The sequence below is a fragment of the Anopheles funestus genome, chromosome X (genome assembly GCF_943734845.2).
Source record: "Anopheles funestus chromosome X, idAnoFuneDA-416_04, whole genome shotgun sequence".
Classification (NCBI taxonomy): domain Eukaryota; kingdom Metazoa; phylum Arthropoda; class Insecta; order Diptera; family Culicidae; genus Anopheles; species Anopheles funestus.
This window is the reverse complement of record NC_064597.1, coordinates 18,512,872-18,533,531: the sequence shown is the minus strand read 5'-3', so window position 1 is coordinate 18,533,531 and position 20,660 is coordinate 18,512,872. Positions and strand designations below refer to the sequence as shown.

Here is a 20,660-nt window from a genome sequence, read left to right as displayed (position 1 = left end):
GGAGCTGAGCGATGGCACGAAACGCGCTCGTGTCCGCCTCCCGTTGGCAAAAGCGCAATACCTACACGAGGCAAAATTGCCACTCTGCCAGTTCATCAGCGTGGCACATGAAGTTCCCCGTCGTCCTGTCAGCCAGCGCCGCTGCCTACGCTGTTTCGAAGTAGGACACATCGTGCGGGACTGCCACAACGAGCAGGACTATCGAGGTAAGTGCTTCCGCTGTGGCAACGATGGCCATCTGGCGAAGGCTTGCTCTTTGGAGGCTAAGTGCCTCAAATGTGGTGGCCCACACAGCATCGGCCACGCAAGTTGTGGCCAGCAGCTGACACCGTGTGTGTAAAGCAGCAGCTGCACGTGTTACAGGCGAACCTGGGCGGTGGACGCACTGCCCAGGATTTCGTCCTTCAGTCCGCTCGGACGGAGCGGATCGACGTGTTGCTGCTCTCCGAGGTGTACCGGCCTCCGGAGAACAACGGAACGTGGTCAGTGGACTCGTCGGGGGTTGTAGCCGTGGTGGCTACTGGAGCACATCCCATCCAGCGTGTGTGGCGCAACCCAACGCCTGGATTGGCGGCTGCTCAGATCGGCAGCATAGTGTTCGTCAGCTGCTATGCTCCCCCCCCCCCCCGCCTCACCATCGACGAGTTTGAGCATTTTCTGGAGGCTCTGGAGCTGGAGACGCTTCCTCACACTCACATCGTCGTAGCGGGCGACTTTAACGCCTGGCACGAGGAGTGGGGAAGTGAGCGCAACACCAGGTGAGGTGAGGAGCTGCTGTCCACCATCCAGCAGCTCGGGCTGAGGATACTCAACCGAGGTACAACCCCAACGTTCGTCGGGAACGGCGTTGCCACTCCCAGTGTCGTCGATGTGTCATTCGCAAGCGAATCTATCGCTCGACCCGACACCTGGACAGTGGCCCCTGACTCGTTGGCGCGGTTCTACACGGCATCCGACCACCGGTACCTTCTCTACACCGTCGGGCCGTCCTCCTCGCCTCAGCACCAGACTGAGCAGCAAAACCAACACCAACACCAGCGACATCAGCAGCAGCAGCAGCAGCAGCATCATCGGCAGCAGCAGCAGCAGCAGCATCATCGGCAACAGCAGCAGCATCGAAACCAGCGACGGAGTCCTCATCCCATCTCCCATCACCAGGGCAGGAGGTGAAAGGCCTCACAGTTCTCGGCCGAGGCGTTCCGGGTGGCACTGCGTGCAGCGAGCTTCGAGGAGCGTGCGGTCAGCCAGGAGGGAATGGTAGAAGCCATGCTCGAGGCTTGCGACGAAACGATGGCGCGGGTCACCACGTCGCACCGGTGGACACCGGTGGTTTTCTGGTGGACACCGGAGCTCACGCGCCTTCGCGAGGAGTGTGCAGCCGCACGTGACCGGATGGTTGCCACGGTCGACCTGCAAGAGCGTAGCCTTGCAGCATCGCACCACCGAACTGCGAGGCGGACGATGGAGAAGGCGATTCGAGCCAGCAAACGGGCAGAGTTTGACGAGCTTATTCGTCTTGCGGAGAGCAATGAGTTCGGGCAGGTTACCGTGCTGTCATGTCTCGGCTTTGTGGCAGCTACGTGCCACCGGAGACTGACAAAGAGGAACTGCTGCGCATTTCCGGGGACCTGTTTCCGACTCCACCTGTCGTCTGGCCGGAAGCGGAGGACATCGAGGACACCGAGGACGGGCAGTCGCTGACGCCTGTCACCGCGAACGAGCTGCTGGACATCGTGGGATGCATGGCCAACCGGAAGGCACCGGGTCTGGACGGGATCCCCAACGCAGCCGTAAGGACAGCGATCAGGGAGTACCCGGAGGTTTTTCGCCGCCTATACCAGGACTGCCTGGATCGTGGCACGTTTCCTGCGCCGTGGAAGCGGCAGCGCCTGGTGCTGCTGCCCAAGCCAGGCAAACCTCCCGGGGAAAGCTCCTCGTACCGGCCGTTGTGCATGCTCGACGCACTCGGCAAGGTGCTGGAGCGCCTGATCCTGTCCCGGCTCAACGTCCATCTTGAGGATCCCGACGCTCCACGACTATCGGAGCACCAGTACGGCTTCCGCAAGGGGCGATCCACCATCAGTGCGATCCAGCGTGTTGTCGAGGCTGGAAGGACGGCCATGTCCTTTCGCCGGACGAACCAGCGAGACAACCGCTGCCTGATGGTGGTCGCGTTGGACGTCCGCAACGCGTTCAACACCGCGTCCTGGCAGTCCATCGCCAATGCGTTGCGTGAAAAAGGCGTCCCATCCGCACTAAGAAGAATGCTGAGGAGCTACTTCGAGGACCGGCGGTTGATCATCGAGACCAGCGAGGGCCCTGTTGAGCAGCCCATCAGCGCGGGGGTTCCACAGGGGTCCATCCTGGGCCCCACCCTGTGGAACGTGCTGTACGACGGGGTCCTGGGAGTGCCACTGCCACAAGGGACTGAGTTAATCGGCTATGCCGATGACTTGGTTCTGCTCGTCCCGGCGGTGACTCCCGAAGCAGCGGCCACGACGGCGGATGCAGCGATCGCAACCATCAGCAGCTAGATGTCCCGTCACCGTCTCGCCTTGGCGCCGGAGAAGACGGAGATGACGGTGATTTCAAGCCTGAAGCGGCCTCCGGCAGTCAGCGTCGTCGTTGAGGGAGTAGCGGTTCCTGCATCCAGATCCATCCGGTATCTGGGCGTGTGGCTGCAGGACCATTTGTCATGGCTCCCACACGTTGAGAAGGCAGCGGCGAAGGCGGAGAAGGTCGCCCAGGCGGTGACACGGCTTCTGCCGAATCACAGCGGCCCGAAATCGTCACGAGCCCGCCTACTGGCGGCTGTAGCGGACTCCATTCTTCGCTACGGAGCCTCAGTATGGTCGGAAGGCTTGGAAAGGCGACAATGCCGCCGGCTTGTCAGTCGAGTACAGCGTAAGACGGCGATTCGGGTTTGCAGAGCGTTCCGGACGGTGCGTGGTGAGACGGCAGTGCTGTTGGCTGATCCCGATCTGCCGCCTCATTGACGAGGACAGCCGGATGTACCATCAGCTACACCAGCAAGGCCGGCAGACTACCTGTGCAGCAAGGGCTTCACGTCATCCCCGGACTGTCAGCGCTGCCCCGGTGTGCCCGAGACGGTCGAGCATGCAGTGTTCCACTGCCCACGGTTTGCTGCGGTGCGCGAGGAGCTGTTGAGCGGGCCGGATCCAGTGACTCCCGACAACATCCTCGACTGTCTCCTGGAGGGTCCCGATCGTTGGAGCCGTGTGTGCGAGGCTGCACAACGCATCACGGACGAACTCCAGGACGATTGGAACGCCGAGCGGGAGATGCTGGCCGCGCAGGATGGTGCGTCGTCCCAGCGGGATGATTCGGTGGCAATAGCCCGCAATCAACGGCGAAATGCTGCTCGCCGAGCAACACTGCAGCACGACGTGAAGCGGCACGAGGTGGGCGGCCACCATCACCACCTCCATCACCAACGACGGAGGCACGCCGAGCAGCCGTACGCGAGCGAGTGGCTCGATGGCGGGCCCGACGGCGCGAGAGCCAAGTCGTCATCCCTCGGAACCTGTTCGGAGAGCAGGACCGGGAAGATTCGAACAGCGACAGTGAGGAGGAGGCTCTCTCCAACTCCGGCCTTACGGCGGCCGAAGCTGCGGCTGCCGCAGAGGCAGAAACCTCCTCGCGCTAGTGGGTGGTGTGAGTAGGGATCTTGTGGCCCAACGGGGCAGTAGAGTGCGACCGTTATAGGACGGAATAAGGCTATCATGGGCATTCTTTTTTTTATATATAAAAAAAGGGAAAACGGACGAAAGATAAGTTTAGGAAAATAAAATAGAGAGCAAGGTGCACTTGTGCACGGAACAGGAGGCCTGTACAAGGCATTAGAACATCCACTTTGTAAACAACCCTCGCGGGAGATGAGGTGGATTGGGTGAGGGGCTATTTTGAAAGGATAATAAAGTAACCCCGATTAATATTAAAAAAAAAAGCCAGTTATCCCAGGGGTGTGGTGTTTTGACAACTTCAGAAGACAACACGCTTCTTGTGCGCTCCTGGCGAATTACTGATTTTTGGAGTAAAATCGTGGTGAAAGCTTGAAAAAACGTATTAAAAACAATAATAAGTGGTGTTCCTACGACAAGTTGCTGAAAACCGCTTGTGAAACGGCTTAATTGTGTAGGAAAGTGAGCGTGAATGTTCCCCATACACTTTGTATGGAAACATAATAAGCGGCGAATAATAGACTAAACCCGCATAAAAGTGGTGATAAAGTGTATATTGATACATTTACGGAGGCATTGGTTGGATTGCGCAAGGAAAACAATCCAAAAAACTATTTTCCTCGTTAAAATAGCGTGACGAAAAGTGTGTGCATCGCGTGTGCTAAAGCGTCATATTCCGTTGTGCGTGAGTGTGTGTCTTTTTCCTGCACTGCTGCAGTTTATTGCAGCCGGGACACACACCACGGTCTCGCCAACGACGACAGCGCCACCAGCGGCGGGTACCGGAACGTCTATCCGCGACAACCACCAACCTTCTCTCGGACGTCAGCAGCGCCACCAGCAGACAGCGCCCGGTAGCGGTACCGCTTAGCCGAGACACCGGCGTTACGGTGCGTTACGGTGCCATAAAGCTCGGTGCGGTGTGGGTTGCATACCTTTCCGGCGCTTAGCGTACAGCGATAGGGAACGCGCAGCCGGAGACCGGGAACGCGTTGCACGAGACCGGGAACGGTACTTTGGCACCGAATCCTTCCCCGGGAACGCTAAAACAGGAGACTTCGACGCGTCGGCAGGCGACGAAACTTCTTGATGAGCAAATTTTAAAATTTTTGCGAAAATTTTCAAAGTGCCGTTTTTTTTCGCATCGTTTCATGAAACAATAAAGAATATTAGTGGGAGTTTTTTATTTCTGCTCTTTTTTGACGGGAAGCTTGCCGAAGGGACTGATACGACGGACGGTCGTTCCCTTGGCAATTCTGGAAGGGAAGATTCCCTTGAACGTCTACACCATCAAGTGATCGGTTCCTTGATCCAAAGGGGCTGATAATGGAGGGGCGGGTGCTTCGTTCCGGGGTGCGGTCGTCGTCCACTCCTAGGAAGCGGTCGGATACCCCTTCCCCTTCACCGGTGACATCACGGCCGGTCGGACCAACGGAGGCGGCTTCGTGTGAGGCCGAAAATTCCGAGGAGGAGGACGATGCGGAATTTTCCGATGCCTCTCTTCTGGAGCAGACGGTGGTGGCGCCAATGGCAGCAGCAGGGGAGACATCTACATCCGTGGCTCCCCACGACGATGGCGAAGCGTCGGTGATGGCTTTCCAGCACAAAATGCTGGAAAACTTTGCCAAGCAAATCGAGATGCTGACCGAAGAGCTGCGACTCAGCCGGGAACGCGAGGTTACTGTGAAGTGCACGTTGGAAGCACTTCAGGAGGGCATGCGTTCTCTGACGGCGCTACATTCCTCGGCACAGTCTGGTGGCCAGGGCAGTGCCAGGACCAAACGCAGTCGGCAGCAGCGCAACCGTGCGGAGAAGGCTTCGCAGCAGCAGCAGCAGCAGCAGCAGCAGCAGCAACAACAGCAGCAGCGGCAGCAGCAACAACAACAGCGGCAGCAGCAGCAGCATAGCCAGCCACAGCCGCAGCGACGGACGGTCGCAGTGTCGGCTAAAGGCCAGCAGCAGCAACAGCAGCAGCAACCGCAACGTCAGCAGCAGCGGCAACAACAGCAGCCGATGCAGCAGCAGATGTCCTGGGCTACGGTCGTGAGCGGTCGGAGAAGCCGATCGCAACGTCCGACTCAGCAGCAGCAGCAACCGCAGCAGGTGGGCCAGCCGTACCGGCCACCCCAGATGCGCCAGCAACAGCAGCAGAGCCAGCAGCAACAACATCAGCAGCATCGTGCCCAGTCGAAGGGGCGTCCTGCACGTCCCGACCGCATTGCGGTGGTCCCGGGTTCGGACAAAACCTGGACGGAGATGTACGTGAAGCTGCGTACATCTCAGGAGCTGCAGGACGTCAGGGCGGACATTGGTATGGGGCGCCGGACCGTGCAAGGTCATCTGCTCGTACCATTGCGCAAAAATGTCGATAGCGCGGAGCTGGCTCGCCGGATCCAGCTGGCGCTAGGCGAGGACGGCGAAGCACGAGTTGTGACGGAGATGGGAGAGCTTCTCGTCACCAACGTCGACTCTCTGGCCAAAGAGAGTGACGTGAAGCTTGCCATCGAGGAGAAGCTGGGAACAGCGGCTGGCATTACGCACGTCGAGCTTTGGGAGCTCCGTGATGGCACGAAACGAGCGCGAGTTCGACTCCCACTGGCCAAGGCACGGATCCTCATTGGTCAGAAGCTAACACTCTGCCAATGCGTCAGCGGCATCCGCGAAGTGCCGAAGAAGCCGCTCGACCGTCAGCGTTGCTTCCGTTGCTTGCTAATGGGGCACCTGGCGCGGGACTGCCGTGCGTCGACTGACCGGACGGGTCAGTGTTTACAGTGTGGCGAGGTAGGCCACCGCGTTAGCCAGTGCACGTCGGCAGCTAAGTGCATTGTCTGCCAGGGGCCCCATCGAGTGGGCCACTCATCGTGCCGCCAAAGTCAGCAGTGTCGGGTGTAATGAGGGTGATGCAGGTCAACCTGGGTGGTGGACGCATTGCCCAGGATCTGGCCCTGCAAACAGCCCGCACGAAGCGGGTCGACGTGCTGCTGCTGTCAGAGGTGTATCGACCTCCAGAGGGCAGGCCCCTCCACGTCTCAACGCCGGCGAGTTCGAGCAACTTCTGGAGGCGGTGGAGTTGGAGGCCCAACCCCACCCTCGTATCGTCCTGGCAGGCGATTTCAACGCCTGGAATGAGGAGTGGGGCAGCCAACGTACCACCCGGCGCGGTGAAGAGCTGCTTGACACAATTCGGCAGCTTGGGCTTGTGGTCCTGAACCAAGGCTCGGTCCCGACGTTCGTGGGCAACGGAGTCGCCACTCCCAGTGTCGTGGATGTGTCTTTCGCGAGCGCATCCATTGCTCGTCCAGACACTTGGGAGGTGGCAGCGAACACCACTTCGTGCCACTATACGGCGTCGGACCACCGGTACATCTTCTTCACCGTGGGGCCTCCAACTCTCGACCAGCAGCAGCGACGACAACAGCAGCAGCACCAGCAGCAGCAGCACTAGCAGCAGCAGCACCTGCAGCAGCAGCATCGTCACCCGAACGGGAGGCAGCAGCGACAACAGCAGCAGCATCGCCAGCGGGGACAGGGGTCCTCTTCGTCTTCCACCACTTTTCGGCACGCTGGCCGTAGATGGAAGACGACGCAGTTTTCGGTAGAGGCATTCGTAGCCGCACTCCAGACGGCCGGTTTTCCGGAGCGAGCCGTCAGCCAGGAAGGGATGGTCGACGCCATGCTAGATGCATGCGACGTTTCAGACTTTAGCCAATTTTTGCACCGTTGTTGTTTTATTTATTTTTTGGGGGTTTTCTCGGGGTTTTTTCTTCCGCTATTGGCGTCCTTTTGTTAAAAGGAGTAAAACCAATTTAAAGTGCGGAGAGCGTCGGGAATCCATCTCCGACCATGACGGAGCCGCGCACGCTCCGGACAAGGGCGCCAAGCGTCGACCGGGCCAGGTCGACGCTGAATCGACCATCATCATCGACATCGACTGAGCCTCGGGTGCTGGTCACCAAGCTGCAGGGCACGGATGCAGCTACTAGCGAGCAGCGGCAAGCTGACCTATTGGCGATTATTGGGAAGCTTGAGGGGCAAGTTGGAGCTCTCACCACGGAGCTGGCGATGCTGCGTGTGCAGCTCCAAGACAGTGAGTGGAGGGCCGAGCTGCAGCTAAAGGCAGCTGAAAAGCGTGATCAGGGTTTCCTGGATCAGCTGACTTTTCTCAAGCAGATGCTGCAGGAGGAGCGCCAAGGCCGGGAGGAGGAGAGACGGGCGCTTTTAGCTCAACCGTTCGGCGATGCTGTGCAGCATCAATTGCAGCAGCGACAGCCAGCGGTACGACAACAGGGGCGGCGAGAGTTGCAGGGAACGAGTGCTACGACGGCTGCGGAGGCACCGTCTTCGGTACAAGGAGGCGACACTTGGGTCGAGGTCGTGCGCCGCAAGCCGACCCGTCAGCAGTCGGCCCAGCAGCAGCAGCAACGTGACCAGCAAAGGCCAGTACTACCGCAGTCGCAGCGACGAGACCAGCAGCGACAGGCAGCACCAACGCGTCCGCAGGCACAGGGGCAGCGGGCTCAACTGGCGGCTCTACAGCACGGCTAGTAATGGACATCAAGACAGGCACCGACACGCAGGCGCTTCTGCGGAGCGTCCAGGAGGTGTGCAAACCTGCCTCGGCTCGACTGGTGGTCGACACGGTTGAGGTGCAGGTCGAAGAGGTTGACCCTTTAGCGTCAGCTTCGGAGGTGGCGAAGGCGGTGGGAGACCTCTCGCTGGAGCCGGTAGAGGAGAGCGCGGTGCGGCTGACCCGCACGTGGAACGGAACGTTGCTCGCTCGTGTCCAGGTTTCCGGCGGCGAAGTCTACAAGGGCGGCGACGCGGAGAAGGCGGCGACGAGTCTACAGGGGCGATACTTGAAGGTCAAGTATACATCGTGCTTGGTACGGATGTCCCAGGTGGTCCCGGCAAGTCGACAGCAGCGTTGCTTCCGCTGCCTGGAGTTCGGACACCTACAGGCTACCTGCAGGAACGAAGAGGACCGGTCGACGTGGTGCATTCGCTGCGGGAAGCCGGACCATCTGGCGAGGGACTGCAAGGAGGACGTGTGCTGCGCCAAGTGCAAGGGTCCGCACCGGGTGGGTCATCAGGACTGCAGCACCAGCAGCGCATAAAAGTGCTGCAAATCAATCTGGGGCGGAGTCGTGTCGCACAGGACGCAGGGTGGCCACTTAAATCAGAATTTTAGATTCCCGGTTTTCTCCCGGTTCTTTCCAAGTTTTTCCCGATTTTTGGCGGTTCGCTACACTTAGTTTCTTAGTTGTAAATAAACATTGCGCGGTAGTGTAATGCCGAAGTTCTTTATCATATATCATTTAACTCAATTCCATGCAAATGGCTACTTGGATAGACAAACCGATTTTGATCGCTCATTTCTCCTTAGGGCTCCAGAAATTACGTTCATGTGTGTAAACCACATTCGGGTTTCTCTGCAACTTTAGAGGCCTGTAACTTGTTCATACGTGATTCAATTTCGATGCATTAATCTAATAAAATTTAAATAAAATCTTCTAGTTTCAAGTTAGTATAAGCAGTTTACATGTTTTGGTATTTCAAAGTTGACATAATTTTAAAATAAATGGTAATTTGGGAATTATGGGCATTTGAAGAAGTTTAATCAAAACTAAACACAATAGGTATAACATTAGGATCCTAAAAATGTTAAATGAAAGTAAATGTTTCACGTGATGATAATTTGTCAAGGTGGGGCTAAATGGACAGAGCTATGGGGCTAAATGAACCGAATTATTTCGCAAAATGTGCAATAGTACTCATGTAACATAAATGGACTAGCGAAACACTATGAAAAAATAATAAGTAAGACCGATAGGACTTTTGATTTAGTTCGTAAAATCACTGACGAATTCAATGATCCTGTTTGTATAAAAACTCTGTTTGTTAGTCTAGTCCGTCCTTTCCTTGAGTTTGGATCTGTTGTAGGGCACTAATGTTCCGAACTATGCTTCAAAAGAATCGAAAAAATCTTAAAATACATGTCTGGGTTTGACATAAGGATACTGACTTGCACTAGGACTGGAAACATTAGAAAATCACCGCGAAAATGCCAAAAATCATATTTGATGCAAATTTATTAGAGAGAAAAATAGAAGCCCCACAAAAAATATGTACCTGTAAGTACATGGACGGCCAGGCCGTTTTGTTTGAATAAAAAAAACTGTTCAAATTGTACAATTTGACGATTAATTCGGTATTAAATGAAAGAAAATTTTCCCGGTTTTCCGGAGAAATTCCCGGTGTTTTCCCGGTTTTTCCCGGTTTAAAAAAATTCCCGGCTAATTCCCGGTTTTCCCGATTTCCCGGTTGAGTGGCCACCCTGAGGACGTGATGCTGCAGACGGCACGGGAGATGGGTGCTCACGTCGTCATTGCCAGTGAAATATACAGGCCACCGAACAGCAATGGCAGATGGGCAGTCGACGGGGAGTGCAACGTGGCCGTGGTAGCCACTGGGGCCTACTCTATTCAACACCTTTGGGGTAGCGCGACGTCAGGGTTAGTGGTAGCAACGGTCGCCGGTATCACCTTCGTCAGCTGCTACGCTTCACCAAGCCTTGGGATGGCCGATTACAACACCTATCTGGAAGCGGTCGAGATGGCACTGGTGGGACATTCTGCTGTGGTCTTGGCTGGCGATTTTAATGCCTGGAGCCAGGATTGGGGTTGCGCCAGAACCACAAGTAAGGGACAGCAGTTGAAGAGTGTGGTGGACCACTTGGGGCTCGCCACTCTTAACCGCGGCAACGTGCCCACCTTCAAGGGCAATGGCGTGGCGAGGGAGAGCATCGTTGACGTGTCCTTTGTTGCCTCATAGCTCGCCCTTCCGGACACCTGGCGAGTGAGCGAGCAGTTTTCGAATAGCGACCACCGATACGTGGAATTCTCGGTGCGCATTCCGGAGAGACTGGCTCACCGGCGCGAACACCAACATCAGCGAAAGCAGGGCAGACAGAGAACAGCGAGGCATGCTGGCACTCGTTGGAAGACCGGCCAGTTCAACCGCGAGTGCTTTACCATCGCACTTGAGGACGCAAGCTTCGGTGAGGCTGCCACGCCGGAGGCGCTGGTTGGAGGGCTGACCAAGGCCTGCGACAAGACAATGGAGAGAGTGACCGGGGCGATTTTTCATCAGCAGCCGAGGCTATACTGGTGGACTCCTGAGCTGGGCCGGGCTCGTGAGGAGTGTGCAGCAGCGGAACAACATCTTCGTCGTGCCACGCAGCATGAAGATCGTCCCGTGGCAACTGCACATCTGCTCGACCTTCGTAGGCAGTTGGAGCGCGGTATCCAGCAAAGAAAGTCCGGCCTGCTTGCAGGAGCTTATCGATGGAGTCGAAGCGGAGTTTTCGGATTGAGCTATAAGGTCGTGTTGGGAAGGCTGCGCGGTCGTACTCCACCCGAAACCGACAGGGCAGTCCTTGGTCCAATAGTGGACGCTCCATTTCCGGTCCACCTTACCTTCGTTTGGCCGGAGACAACACAGGACGGTGACAACATCGCGCCCGTTCGTCCTGTAACTACAGACGAGATTTTGGCACTGGCGGCCAGGCCTACCCCGTCGAAGGCACCAGGGCTGGATGGGGTGCCCAACGCAGCTGCGAAGACCGCCATGACCGAGCATCGGGAAGCATTCGTTAGAGTGTTTAACGACCTGCTGGAGCGTGGTGAGTTCCCGGATTCGTGGAAGGCAGCGAGACTTGTCCTGGTCGGCAAACCGGGGAAGCCACCGGGCGACCCCTCCTCGTACCGGCCTCTACTGATGCTGGGAGCAGTCGCCAAGGCGTTCGAGCGAGTCATCCTCACCCGACTCAATGAGCACCTCGAGGACGACGACCATTCACGACTGTCCCCGGAACAGTACGGGTTCCGCCGGAAGCGCTCGACGATCCAGGCAATCCAGCGGGTGGTGGAGAGGGGCCAGTATGCGCGTTCGTTCCACCGAACCAGCAACAGGGATCCACGATGCTTGATGGTGGCGGCCCTGGACGTGCGCAACGCCTTTAACTCGGCGAGTTGGATGGCGATTGCTGCGACGCTGAGGGAGCTGCAGGTGCCGGTGATGCTCCAGAAGGTGATCGGCAGCTACTTCTCGGGACGTGAGCTGACCTACGAAACCAGCGAGGGGCCGGTCAGCGGACCAGTGACGGCGGGTGTTCCACAAGGGTCGATACTCGGCCCGACCTTGTGGAACACCATGTACGACGGAGTCCTCCGGTTGAATCTGCCAGATGGCGTCGAGGCGATCGCGTTTGCGGATGATCTGGTGGTGCTTGCTGCTGGCACAACACCACAAACAGCGGCAAGGCTAGCAGAGGAAGCGATCGGCATCATTAGCCGGTGGATGGCGGAGCGTCATTTACAACTGGCACCAGCCAAAACGGAGCTGGTAGTAATATCCACGCTTCGTGAGGCCCGATCCCGCCACCCGGTGGAGATCGACGGGGTGGAGCGAATGCCGACGAGGACAGTAAAGTATCTGGGTGTGGTTCTCCAGGATCACCTTTCCTGGAAACCGCATGTGGACTACGCGGTCGAGAAGGCATCACGTGTGGCGCAGGGCATCGGCAGGTTGATGCTCAACCACAGTGGACCGAAGGAGAAGAAGCGGAGGCTGCTGTCCTCTGTTGTTGACTCCACGTTGCGGTACGCGGCTCCAGTGTGGCACGAGGCCATCAACATCCGTGAGTGTCGGCGGAAGCTGAATCACGTGCAGGGCTTCTACGCGCGACCGGTGGCCAGGACGTTTATCTCGGTGCGGTATGAGGTGGCGGTGGTACTGGCTAGTGTGGTGCCCATCTGCCTTCTCGTGGCGGAGGACGCCAGGTGTCACCAGCGACATCAAACAACGGGCACTCCTATGCACCAGCGGCGAATTGAGGAGCGTGAGGCCACTCTGCGACAGTGGCAAGCAGAGTGGGATGCACTGGCGCCGGCAAGCCGTTTTACAACATGGGCGCACCAGGTGATCCCGGACATCGCGGCGTGGAAGAACCGTCGGTTTGGGGAGATGACGTTTCATCTCGCCCAAGTCATCTCAGGCCACGGATTCTTCCACGAGTATCTTCACGTGCAGCATTTCACACCATCACCGGACTGCGCGCGGTGTCCGGGTGTAGCTGAGTCGGCGGCCCACGCCTTCTTTGACTGCCCGCGTTTCGCGGACGTGCGGATGGAGGTGTTGGGCGAAAGAGATCTAGAGGTCATCACCCCTGATACCCTGCAAGCTTTCCTGCTGAGCAGCAGGGAAAATTGGAGTGCGGTGTGCGAGGTGGCGAAGCACATCACGACCGCTCTCCAGCAGGACTGGTACGTGGAGCGGTCCAACAGCGCCAATGAGGAGATGGCGGCGGCGGCCCGACGGCTGGACGCGGCTCACGACGAAGTGGTTGCGGCGCGCAACGCCCGGCGAAATGAGGCGAGGCGGCAACTAGCTGTGCAGCGACGTATGGCCAGAGGCGAGCCTCCTCCTCCTGCTCACCCGGACGGGAGACTCCTCAGTGAGGAGGAGGTTACAGAGCGAGAGGAGCGTCAGCGTAGAGGGCGTGACACGGTGCGCCGGCACCGTGCGAGACGACGACTGGAGACGAGCGAGGCACCGACGTGCACCGACTATCTGTGCTATTTGGGGTGGGTGCGTTCGGTGATGAATAAAACGGCGCGTTGGGGCCCCTCAACTGATCCCTCGCGGGTAGGCTGAAGTGGGTGGGCTTGTGGGCTGGGATGGGGTGCTGCAATTGTGAACTATCCGGCTCAATAAACAAGCATTTCTTAAAAAAAAGCCAGTTATCCCAGGGTGGTGTGTGAGCTGTCAAGCAAGCTGTTTGGACGTGATCATATGACGCTCCGTGTTTTTTGCACAAAATAGTGTGTAAAAGTGTACAAAAAAGCGGAAAAATAGTTGGAAAAGGCGAATAGTGTGATATTCTTAGTGGCTATTGAAAAAGGAAAACATTTTACGGCAATTTACTGCGTAAAAACTCAGTGTATACTTTGTATGGGGAACTTCAGAAGCGATAAAATACCATTAGTGCGTGTTGAAGCATTGAAAAAAGTTGTAAAACAAATGCTAGGAAGCAAGAACTATTGGTTTCTAGCGTCGGAAAGTGCTTTGGAAAAGTGAAAAACATCAAAAACTCGGTGTGAAAGTGCGTGCAAAAGCGTGGCACGAGTGGCGTCAGGTGTGTCATCGCGTGTGTTTGTGCGGCAAAAACGGCACGAAGCATTTTTCGAGCAGCGGAGACACCGAACAGCGTCATCTATTGCATTCCGAATGAGCTTTCGTAAGCAGCGCCATGTATCGGGCGGTAGCCGAAGGGATAGCCGGGACACACACCGGAAAGCTGCAGCGTGCTATAAAACCGTAACGCTGGTTGTATGCGGGTTGCATACCTTCCCGGCGGTTAGCGAGAAACAGCCGGCGAATGGTAGAGGCGACGAATCGAGTGATTTGAACGACGGACAAGGACGCGAACCTTATTTCTGGAGATTTCAACGAGAAATCAAGCGACGAACCCTAAAATCCGAAAAATAAAGAAAACTGTGAAAGGAGCAGGCTCGCCAGCGTGAAGAGCGGCTCCGGGAGGAACATATGAAAGACCGGCAGGCGCTGAACGAACTAATCCTGCAGTCGATTGGCGCCAAGAACGTGACTGCTCACGGTTACTACGCCAGCAGTGGCCGGCGTTGCAGCAGCAGCAGCAGACGCGACAGCAGCGGCCGACGGGGCAGCAGCAGAGTCAACAAAAGCCGACTCGGCGAAATGTGCGCCCAGACACCATCGAAGTGGCGCCGGCAGAAGGTATATCATGGACGCAGGTATACCTGAAGCTACGTACGGCCCCAGAGCTGGAAGAGGTAGTGGACGCACCGCACAGGATTTCGTCTTGCAATCCGCTCGGACTGAGCGGATCGACGTGCTGCTGCTTTCGGAGGTGTACCGGCCTCCGGAAAATAATGGGTCCGTTGTCCACGTACCATCGGGGGCAGTGGCCGTGGTGGCCACCGGAGCTCATCCCATCCAGCGTGTGTGGTGCAGCCCAACGCCCGGATTGGTGGCCGCCCAGATTGGAGGAGTTGCTTTCATCAGCTGCTATGCTCCTCCACGACTGACTCTCGGTGAGTTCGAGCACTTTCTTGAGGCGCTGGAACTGGGGGCACTTTCCCACCCTCACGTCGTAGTGGCAGGCGACTTCAACGCCTGGCATGAGGAGTGGGGAAGCGAGCGTAACACAGTGCGAGGTGAGGCGCTGCTCAACACCATCGAGCAGCTTGGGCTGAGGATCCTCAACCAAGGAACAACCCCAACGTTCGTCGGGAACGGTGTTGCCACAGCCAGCGTCGTAGATGTGTCGTTCGCGAGCGAGACTATCGCACGCCCCGACACATGGGCAGTGGCTCCTGACTCGTTGGCGCGGTATTATACGGCTTCCGACCACCGGTACATCCTCTACACCGTCGGGCCGTCCTCCCCACCTCAGCCCCAAAGTCAGCAGCAGCACCAGAGCCAGAACCAGCGACCGCAGCAGCAGCAGCATCATCGGCGGCAACAACAACAGCAAAATCGCGGGCGACAGCAGCAGCACGACCAGCATCAGGTACGATGCCACCAGCCAAGCAGGAGATGGAAGGCTTCGCAGTTTTCAGCCGAGGCGTTCCGAGCAGCACTTAGCGCGGCGAACTTCGAGGAGCGAGCAGTTAACCAGGAGGGGATGGTCGATGCCATGCTGCGGGCATGCGACCAAACGATGGCGCGGATCACCTCGTCGCACCGTGATCCCCATCGAGCCCTCTTCTGGTGGACACCTGAGCTCACACGCCTCCGTGAGGAGTGTGCAACTGCTCGCGATCGCATGGTTGCCACGGTCGATTTGCAGGAGCGCAGCATTGCAGCAGCGCACCACCGGACTGCGAGGCGGTCCATGGAGAAGGCGATTCGGGCCAGCAAGCGCGCTGAATTCGATGAGCTCATCCGACTGGCGGAGGAGAACGAGTTTGGAGCAGGGTACCGGACTGTCATGTCTCGGATTCGTGGCAGTTACGTGCCTCCCGAGACTGACAAGGAGGAGCTGCTACGCATCTCTGGGGACCTGTTTCCGACTCACCCAGCTGTCGTCTGGCCGGCAGAGGAGGATGTCGAGGATGGGCAGTCGCTGACGCCTGTCACCACGCGAGAGCTGCTGGATATCGTGGCATGTATGGCCAACCGGAAGGCGCCGGGATTGGACGGGATCCCCAACGCAGCCGTGAAGACAGCGATCAGGGAGTACCCGGAGGTCTTCTGCCGACTGTACCAGGACTGTCTCGACCGTGGCGAGTTTCCTTCGTCATGGAAGAGGCAGCGCTTGGTGCTGCTGCCAAAGCCTGGCAAACCTCCCGGGGAAAGCTCCTCGTACCGGCCGTTGTGCATGCTCGACGCACTCGGCAAGGTGCTGGAGCGCCTGATCCTGTCCCGGTTGAATCTCCACCTTGAGGACCCTGAAGCCCCACGACTGTCAGATCACCAGTACGGCTTCCGGAAGGGGCGATCCACCATCAGTGCGATCCAGCGAATTGTGGAGATGGGAAGGACGGCCAAGTCCTTCCGCCGGACTAACCAACGAGACAACCGCTGCTTGATGGTGGTCGCCTTGGACGTGCGTAATGCTTTCAACACGGCGTCTTGGCAGTCCATCGCCAACGTGCTGCGTGAGAAAGGCGTTCCATCCCCGCTGCGAAGGATAATTCGCAGCTACTTCGAGGATCGGCGGTTGATCATCGAGACCAGTGAGGGACCCGTCGAGCGGCACATCAGCGCGGGAGTTCCGCAGGGCTCCATTCTGGGGCCAACCTTGTGGAACGTGATGTACGACGGGGTCCTGGGAGTGTCGCTGCCACAGGGGACCGAGCTAGTCGGTTATGCTGACGACTTGGTTCTTCTCGTCCCGGCGGTGACTCCCGAAGCAGCGGCCTCGAAGGCCGAGACAGCTGTTGCGTCGATCGGAGAATGGCTGACCCGTCACCGTCTCTCCCTGGCGTCCGAGAAGACGGAGATGACGATCATCTCCAGCCTGAAGAGACCACCGTCGGTCTCCATCAATATCGGCGGTGTAGTGGTTCCCTTCTCCCGGTCCATCCGCTACCTGTGTCGCTGACGGAAATTATGTCCTTTTTAGGAACCGCTGTCCGCGCTCAAAAAAGGTCCCTAGCTTAGGAGAATAGTAGCAGGAGAGCGGACTTAGCCGCTCTCAACGTAAAGATAAGCTAGGAGACTAAGCTTACCTCTCTCGCATCGCTTCACCGTGAAGCGATGAGTGAGAGGGAAGTTAAGCGTCTCTGTCTGTCTCGCTTGCTCCTGCAGGCGCAGACAGATAATGCAAGGACAATGCGGGGATCGGCGCGAAAAATCCTCCCTAAAATTATTACATTTATAAGCAAATAAGGAAATAATAGTGAAATAGTTGATTACAGGAAATTAGAGGAATTAGATAAATTTACATAGTTACAGGAATTAATAATATGAATAAGAAGTAGGGCGAAAGGATAAAGGGTGAATAAAGGGTTGAGAAACGCGAGGAAAACACGGTTATGCGTCGCCGTCAAGGAAATGTATCGCTTATGTATCGCTAAGGCAGCATGTACGATAAAAGGGGGCTACGGGGAGGTAGCCCTAAATAAACAAGCTTTCTCACAACCGGAACAAAAAGCCTTTTTATTTCGGTTGGCCGCGGATAAATTAGTTTAGTTTCTACCTTCTCTCACCCTCGGTCGGAGTTTGATACTCCGGTCCGAGAGCTCAACACGGGTTTATCGCCCTGCTGTGCTGGGAACATTGGTGGCTCCAGAGAGGAAGGTAGTACTTGCTAACGTTCCAAGGCACGAGAAAGTTTCCCGCCACGAGGTAACCGGAGGACCCCATTCCCGGTCGAAGGAAGGAAGACGCCAAGCGCCGAAGAGAACCGGAGGACTCCATTCCCGGTTGGAAGGAGGACGAGAGAGGGCCACCCGCCTCTAGCAGACCGGAGGACCGCATTCCCGGCTGAAGGAAGGACGAGAGTAGGCCACCCGCCTCGAGCAGACCGGAGGACGTTCATTCCCGGTCGAAGGAAGGAAGGAAGACGCTAAGTGGTGAAGAGAACCGGAGGACCCCATTCCCGGTTGGAAGGAGGACGAGAGAGGGCCACCCGCCTCTAGCAGACCGGAGGACCGCATTCCCGGCTGAAGGAAGGACGAGAGTAGGCCACCCGCCTCGAGCAGACCGGAGGACGTTCATTCCCGGTCGAAGGAAGGAAGAAGAGGGGCAACCGCCCTGTGGAAACCGGAGGACGTTATTCCCGGTCAGCGAAAGGAAGGAGAGGGGCAACAGCCCTGTGGAAACCGGAGGACGTTATTCCCGGTCAGCGAAAGGAAGGAGAGGGGCAACCGCCCTGTGGAAACCGGAGGACGTTATTCCCGGTCAGCGAAAGGAAGGAGAGGGGCAACCGCCCTGTGGAAACCGGAGGACGTTATTCCCGGTCAGCGAAAGGAAGGAGAGGGGCAACCGCCCTGTGGAAACCGGAGGACGTTATTCCCGGTCAGCGAAAGGAAGGAGAGGGGCAACCGCCCTGTGGAAACCGGAGGACGTTATTCCCGGTCAGCGAAAGGAAGGAGAGGGGCAACCGCCCTGTGGAAACCGGAGGACGTTATTCCCGGTCAGCGAAAGGAAGGAGAGGGGCAACCGCCCTGTGGAAACCGGAGGACGTTATCCCCGGTCAGCGAAAGGAAGGAGAGGGGCAACCGCCCTGTGGAAACCGGAGGACGTTATTCCCGGTCAGCGAAAGGAAGGAGAGGGGCAACCGCCCTGTGAAGACCGGAGGACGCTCATTCCCGGTCGGAAGGTATAGTGATAGTGAAGTGCAACGGTTCCAGCGGCAGCAGCAACAGTGGTGCCTAAAACGGCTTAAAAAAAAAAAAATAGTGCGACGGTTCCAGCGGCAGCAGCAACAGTGGTGCCTAAAACGGCTTAAGAAAAAAAAAAAAATAGTGCGACGGTTCCAGCGGCAGCAGCAACAGTGGTGCCTAAAACGGCTTAAAAAAAAAAAAAAAAAAAAAAAATAGTGCGACGGTTCCAGCGGCAGCAGTAACAGTGGTTAAGCTTAAACCGGCTTAAAAGAGTGCATCAGCAGCGACGGCAGCAGCAGCAGCAGCAACCGGAGCGGTAGCAGCGGCAGCAGCAACAACAGCAGCGGTGGCAGCAGCAGCAGCAACCGGAGCGGTAGCAGCGGCAGCAGCAGCATCAGCAGCCGAAGCAGTAGCAGCAACTGCAGTAGTAGCAGCACAACAAGAAGCGACGAACCCGCAAACAAACCGTGAGTAAAATGGCAAACACTAAAGAGAAAATTACCAAATTTGAGGAGGAAGTAGGGAGTGATGTGTGCGAAATGAGAAAAGAAATAGAGAGGTTGAAAAGGGAATATAAGGACTTATCCGAAAAACATGAAGAAACGAAACGCGAATCGCAAGAAAAACAGACCAAATTAGTCACACAATTAGCGGAAAAAGAGGCAGAAACTAAGAAATTGCGCAAGGAAAAGGGACAGAAACGTGAATTGCAAGATGGAAGTGCTACAGTCGCAAGCGCATCGACAAGCAACTCAAGCCCTGCTTCCGAATTGCTCATAAAGGGATTGGTCGATGTTTTAAACGAGCGGTCTAAAAGAGATTCCTTAATGGAGCTTCCTGAATTTAATGGTGATTTTAAAAAGTGGAACCATTTCAAATCAGTGTTTTATAAAACAAGTGAAGAGGCTAAATTTTCAGATTTGGAAAATCTAAATCGTCTGCAAAAGGCTCTGAAGGGAGATGCCCTGGAATGCGTGAGTGGTTTGATGCTCGATGCGCAAAATATCGAAGGAATTTTACAGCGATTAGAGAAGGAATTTGGTACGCCTGATTTGATATACAGTGCGTTATTAAAAGAATTGCTAGCAGTAGAGAACCCAACGATGCAGAAGCCGAAAAGTTTTATAACGTTTATGCATGCGTTAAACAACCTGGTCATAAACATGAACACTATAGGAGAGCCAGAATATTTAAACGACCAACGTCTTTTAAAGGACTTGGAAAATAAGATTCCCACTAATTTAAAACACAAGTGGTACAATCATATCTTGGCAGACAACGAGAATTATGGTAGAAGCAAGCTTAGGACTCTCGAGGATTTTGCTAAGTGGCTTAAGCCCACAGAAAATTTAGCTATTATGCTAACAGCGGATGTTGCAAATGATGTTGTGAACTCACAATCGCATCAGCACAACCAACAGTTAGGTCATAGGAATTTTCGTGCTCAACCACGACAACAGTTCCAAGCGAATATCCAATCGCAACCAAGGCGTAGAATGGGTTGCTTGATTTGTGGCCAAAATCATAGGACGACAGAATGTTTTCAATTTCAAAACATGTCGGCCGAACGAAGATGGGAAACGGTTAGGCGGTTGCGCATTTGCTCAAACTGTTGCAACCAGTCGAATCATGACGCCCAAAATTGTTTTCTGCCACCACAATGTCGGCAATACGGATGTAGAGCGAGACACCATACCCTACTACATAGAACAACTCCTACTGGCTTAAGACAGGTTGAGAATGTTAATATTCACCACGGTACTGATTTGCCTGGCTTAAGACAGGTTGAGAACGTTAATATTCACCACGGTACTGATTTGCCTGGCTTAAGACAGGTTGAGAACGTTAATATTCACCACGGTACTGATTTGCCTGAGTTATATTTTCCAATCATCCCAGTAACGCTTCGTCATAATAATAGGGAGGTCGACACATTCGCGTTCATGGATACGGGTTCATCTGCGAGTTTAATACATCGAGAGCTCAAAGAAGAGTTGCAGGTAAATGGATCTCCACGACCATTTTCGCTAGCTTGGACTAACGGATCAATACAAGATGAGCCGGAAAGTCAAACCATCTCGATCTC

The 20,660-nt window shown here is 56.0% G+C and overlaps 2 protein-coding genes across 2 annotated transcripts; both read left to right on the top strand.

Moving 5' to 3' along the window:
• Positions 1–5,027: 5,027 nt before the first annotated feature.
• LOC125769412 (uncharacterized) lies at positions 5,028–7,164 on the top strand (the record flags this gene model as incomplete). Its single annotated transcript, XM_049438135.1, is given in 2 exon segments — positions 5,028–5,726; positions 7,099–7,164. Coding segments are annotated over 2 exon segments (765 nt in total), but the record flags the coding sequence as incomplete, so codon positions are not given.
• Positions 7,165–8,248: 1,084 nt separating this feature from the next.
• LOC125764035 (uncharacterized) lies at positions 8,249–8,815 on the top strand. Its single transcript, XM_049427844.1, has one exon. It carries the CDS (start codon positions 8,249–8,251, stop codon positions 8,813–8,815), a length of 567 nt encoding a protein of 188 aa, XP_049283801.1.
• The last annotated feature ends 11,845 nt before the right edge of the window (positions 8,816–20,660 follow it).

Coding starts and splice junctions, on each gene's coding strand:
- LOC125764035 (XM_049427844.1), top strand. CDS start 8,249: ATGGACATCAAGACAGGCACCGACACGCAGGCGCTTCTGCGGAGCGTC.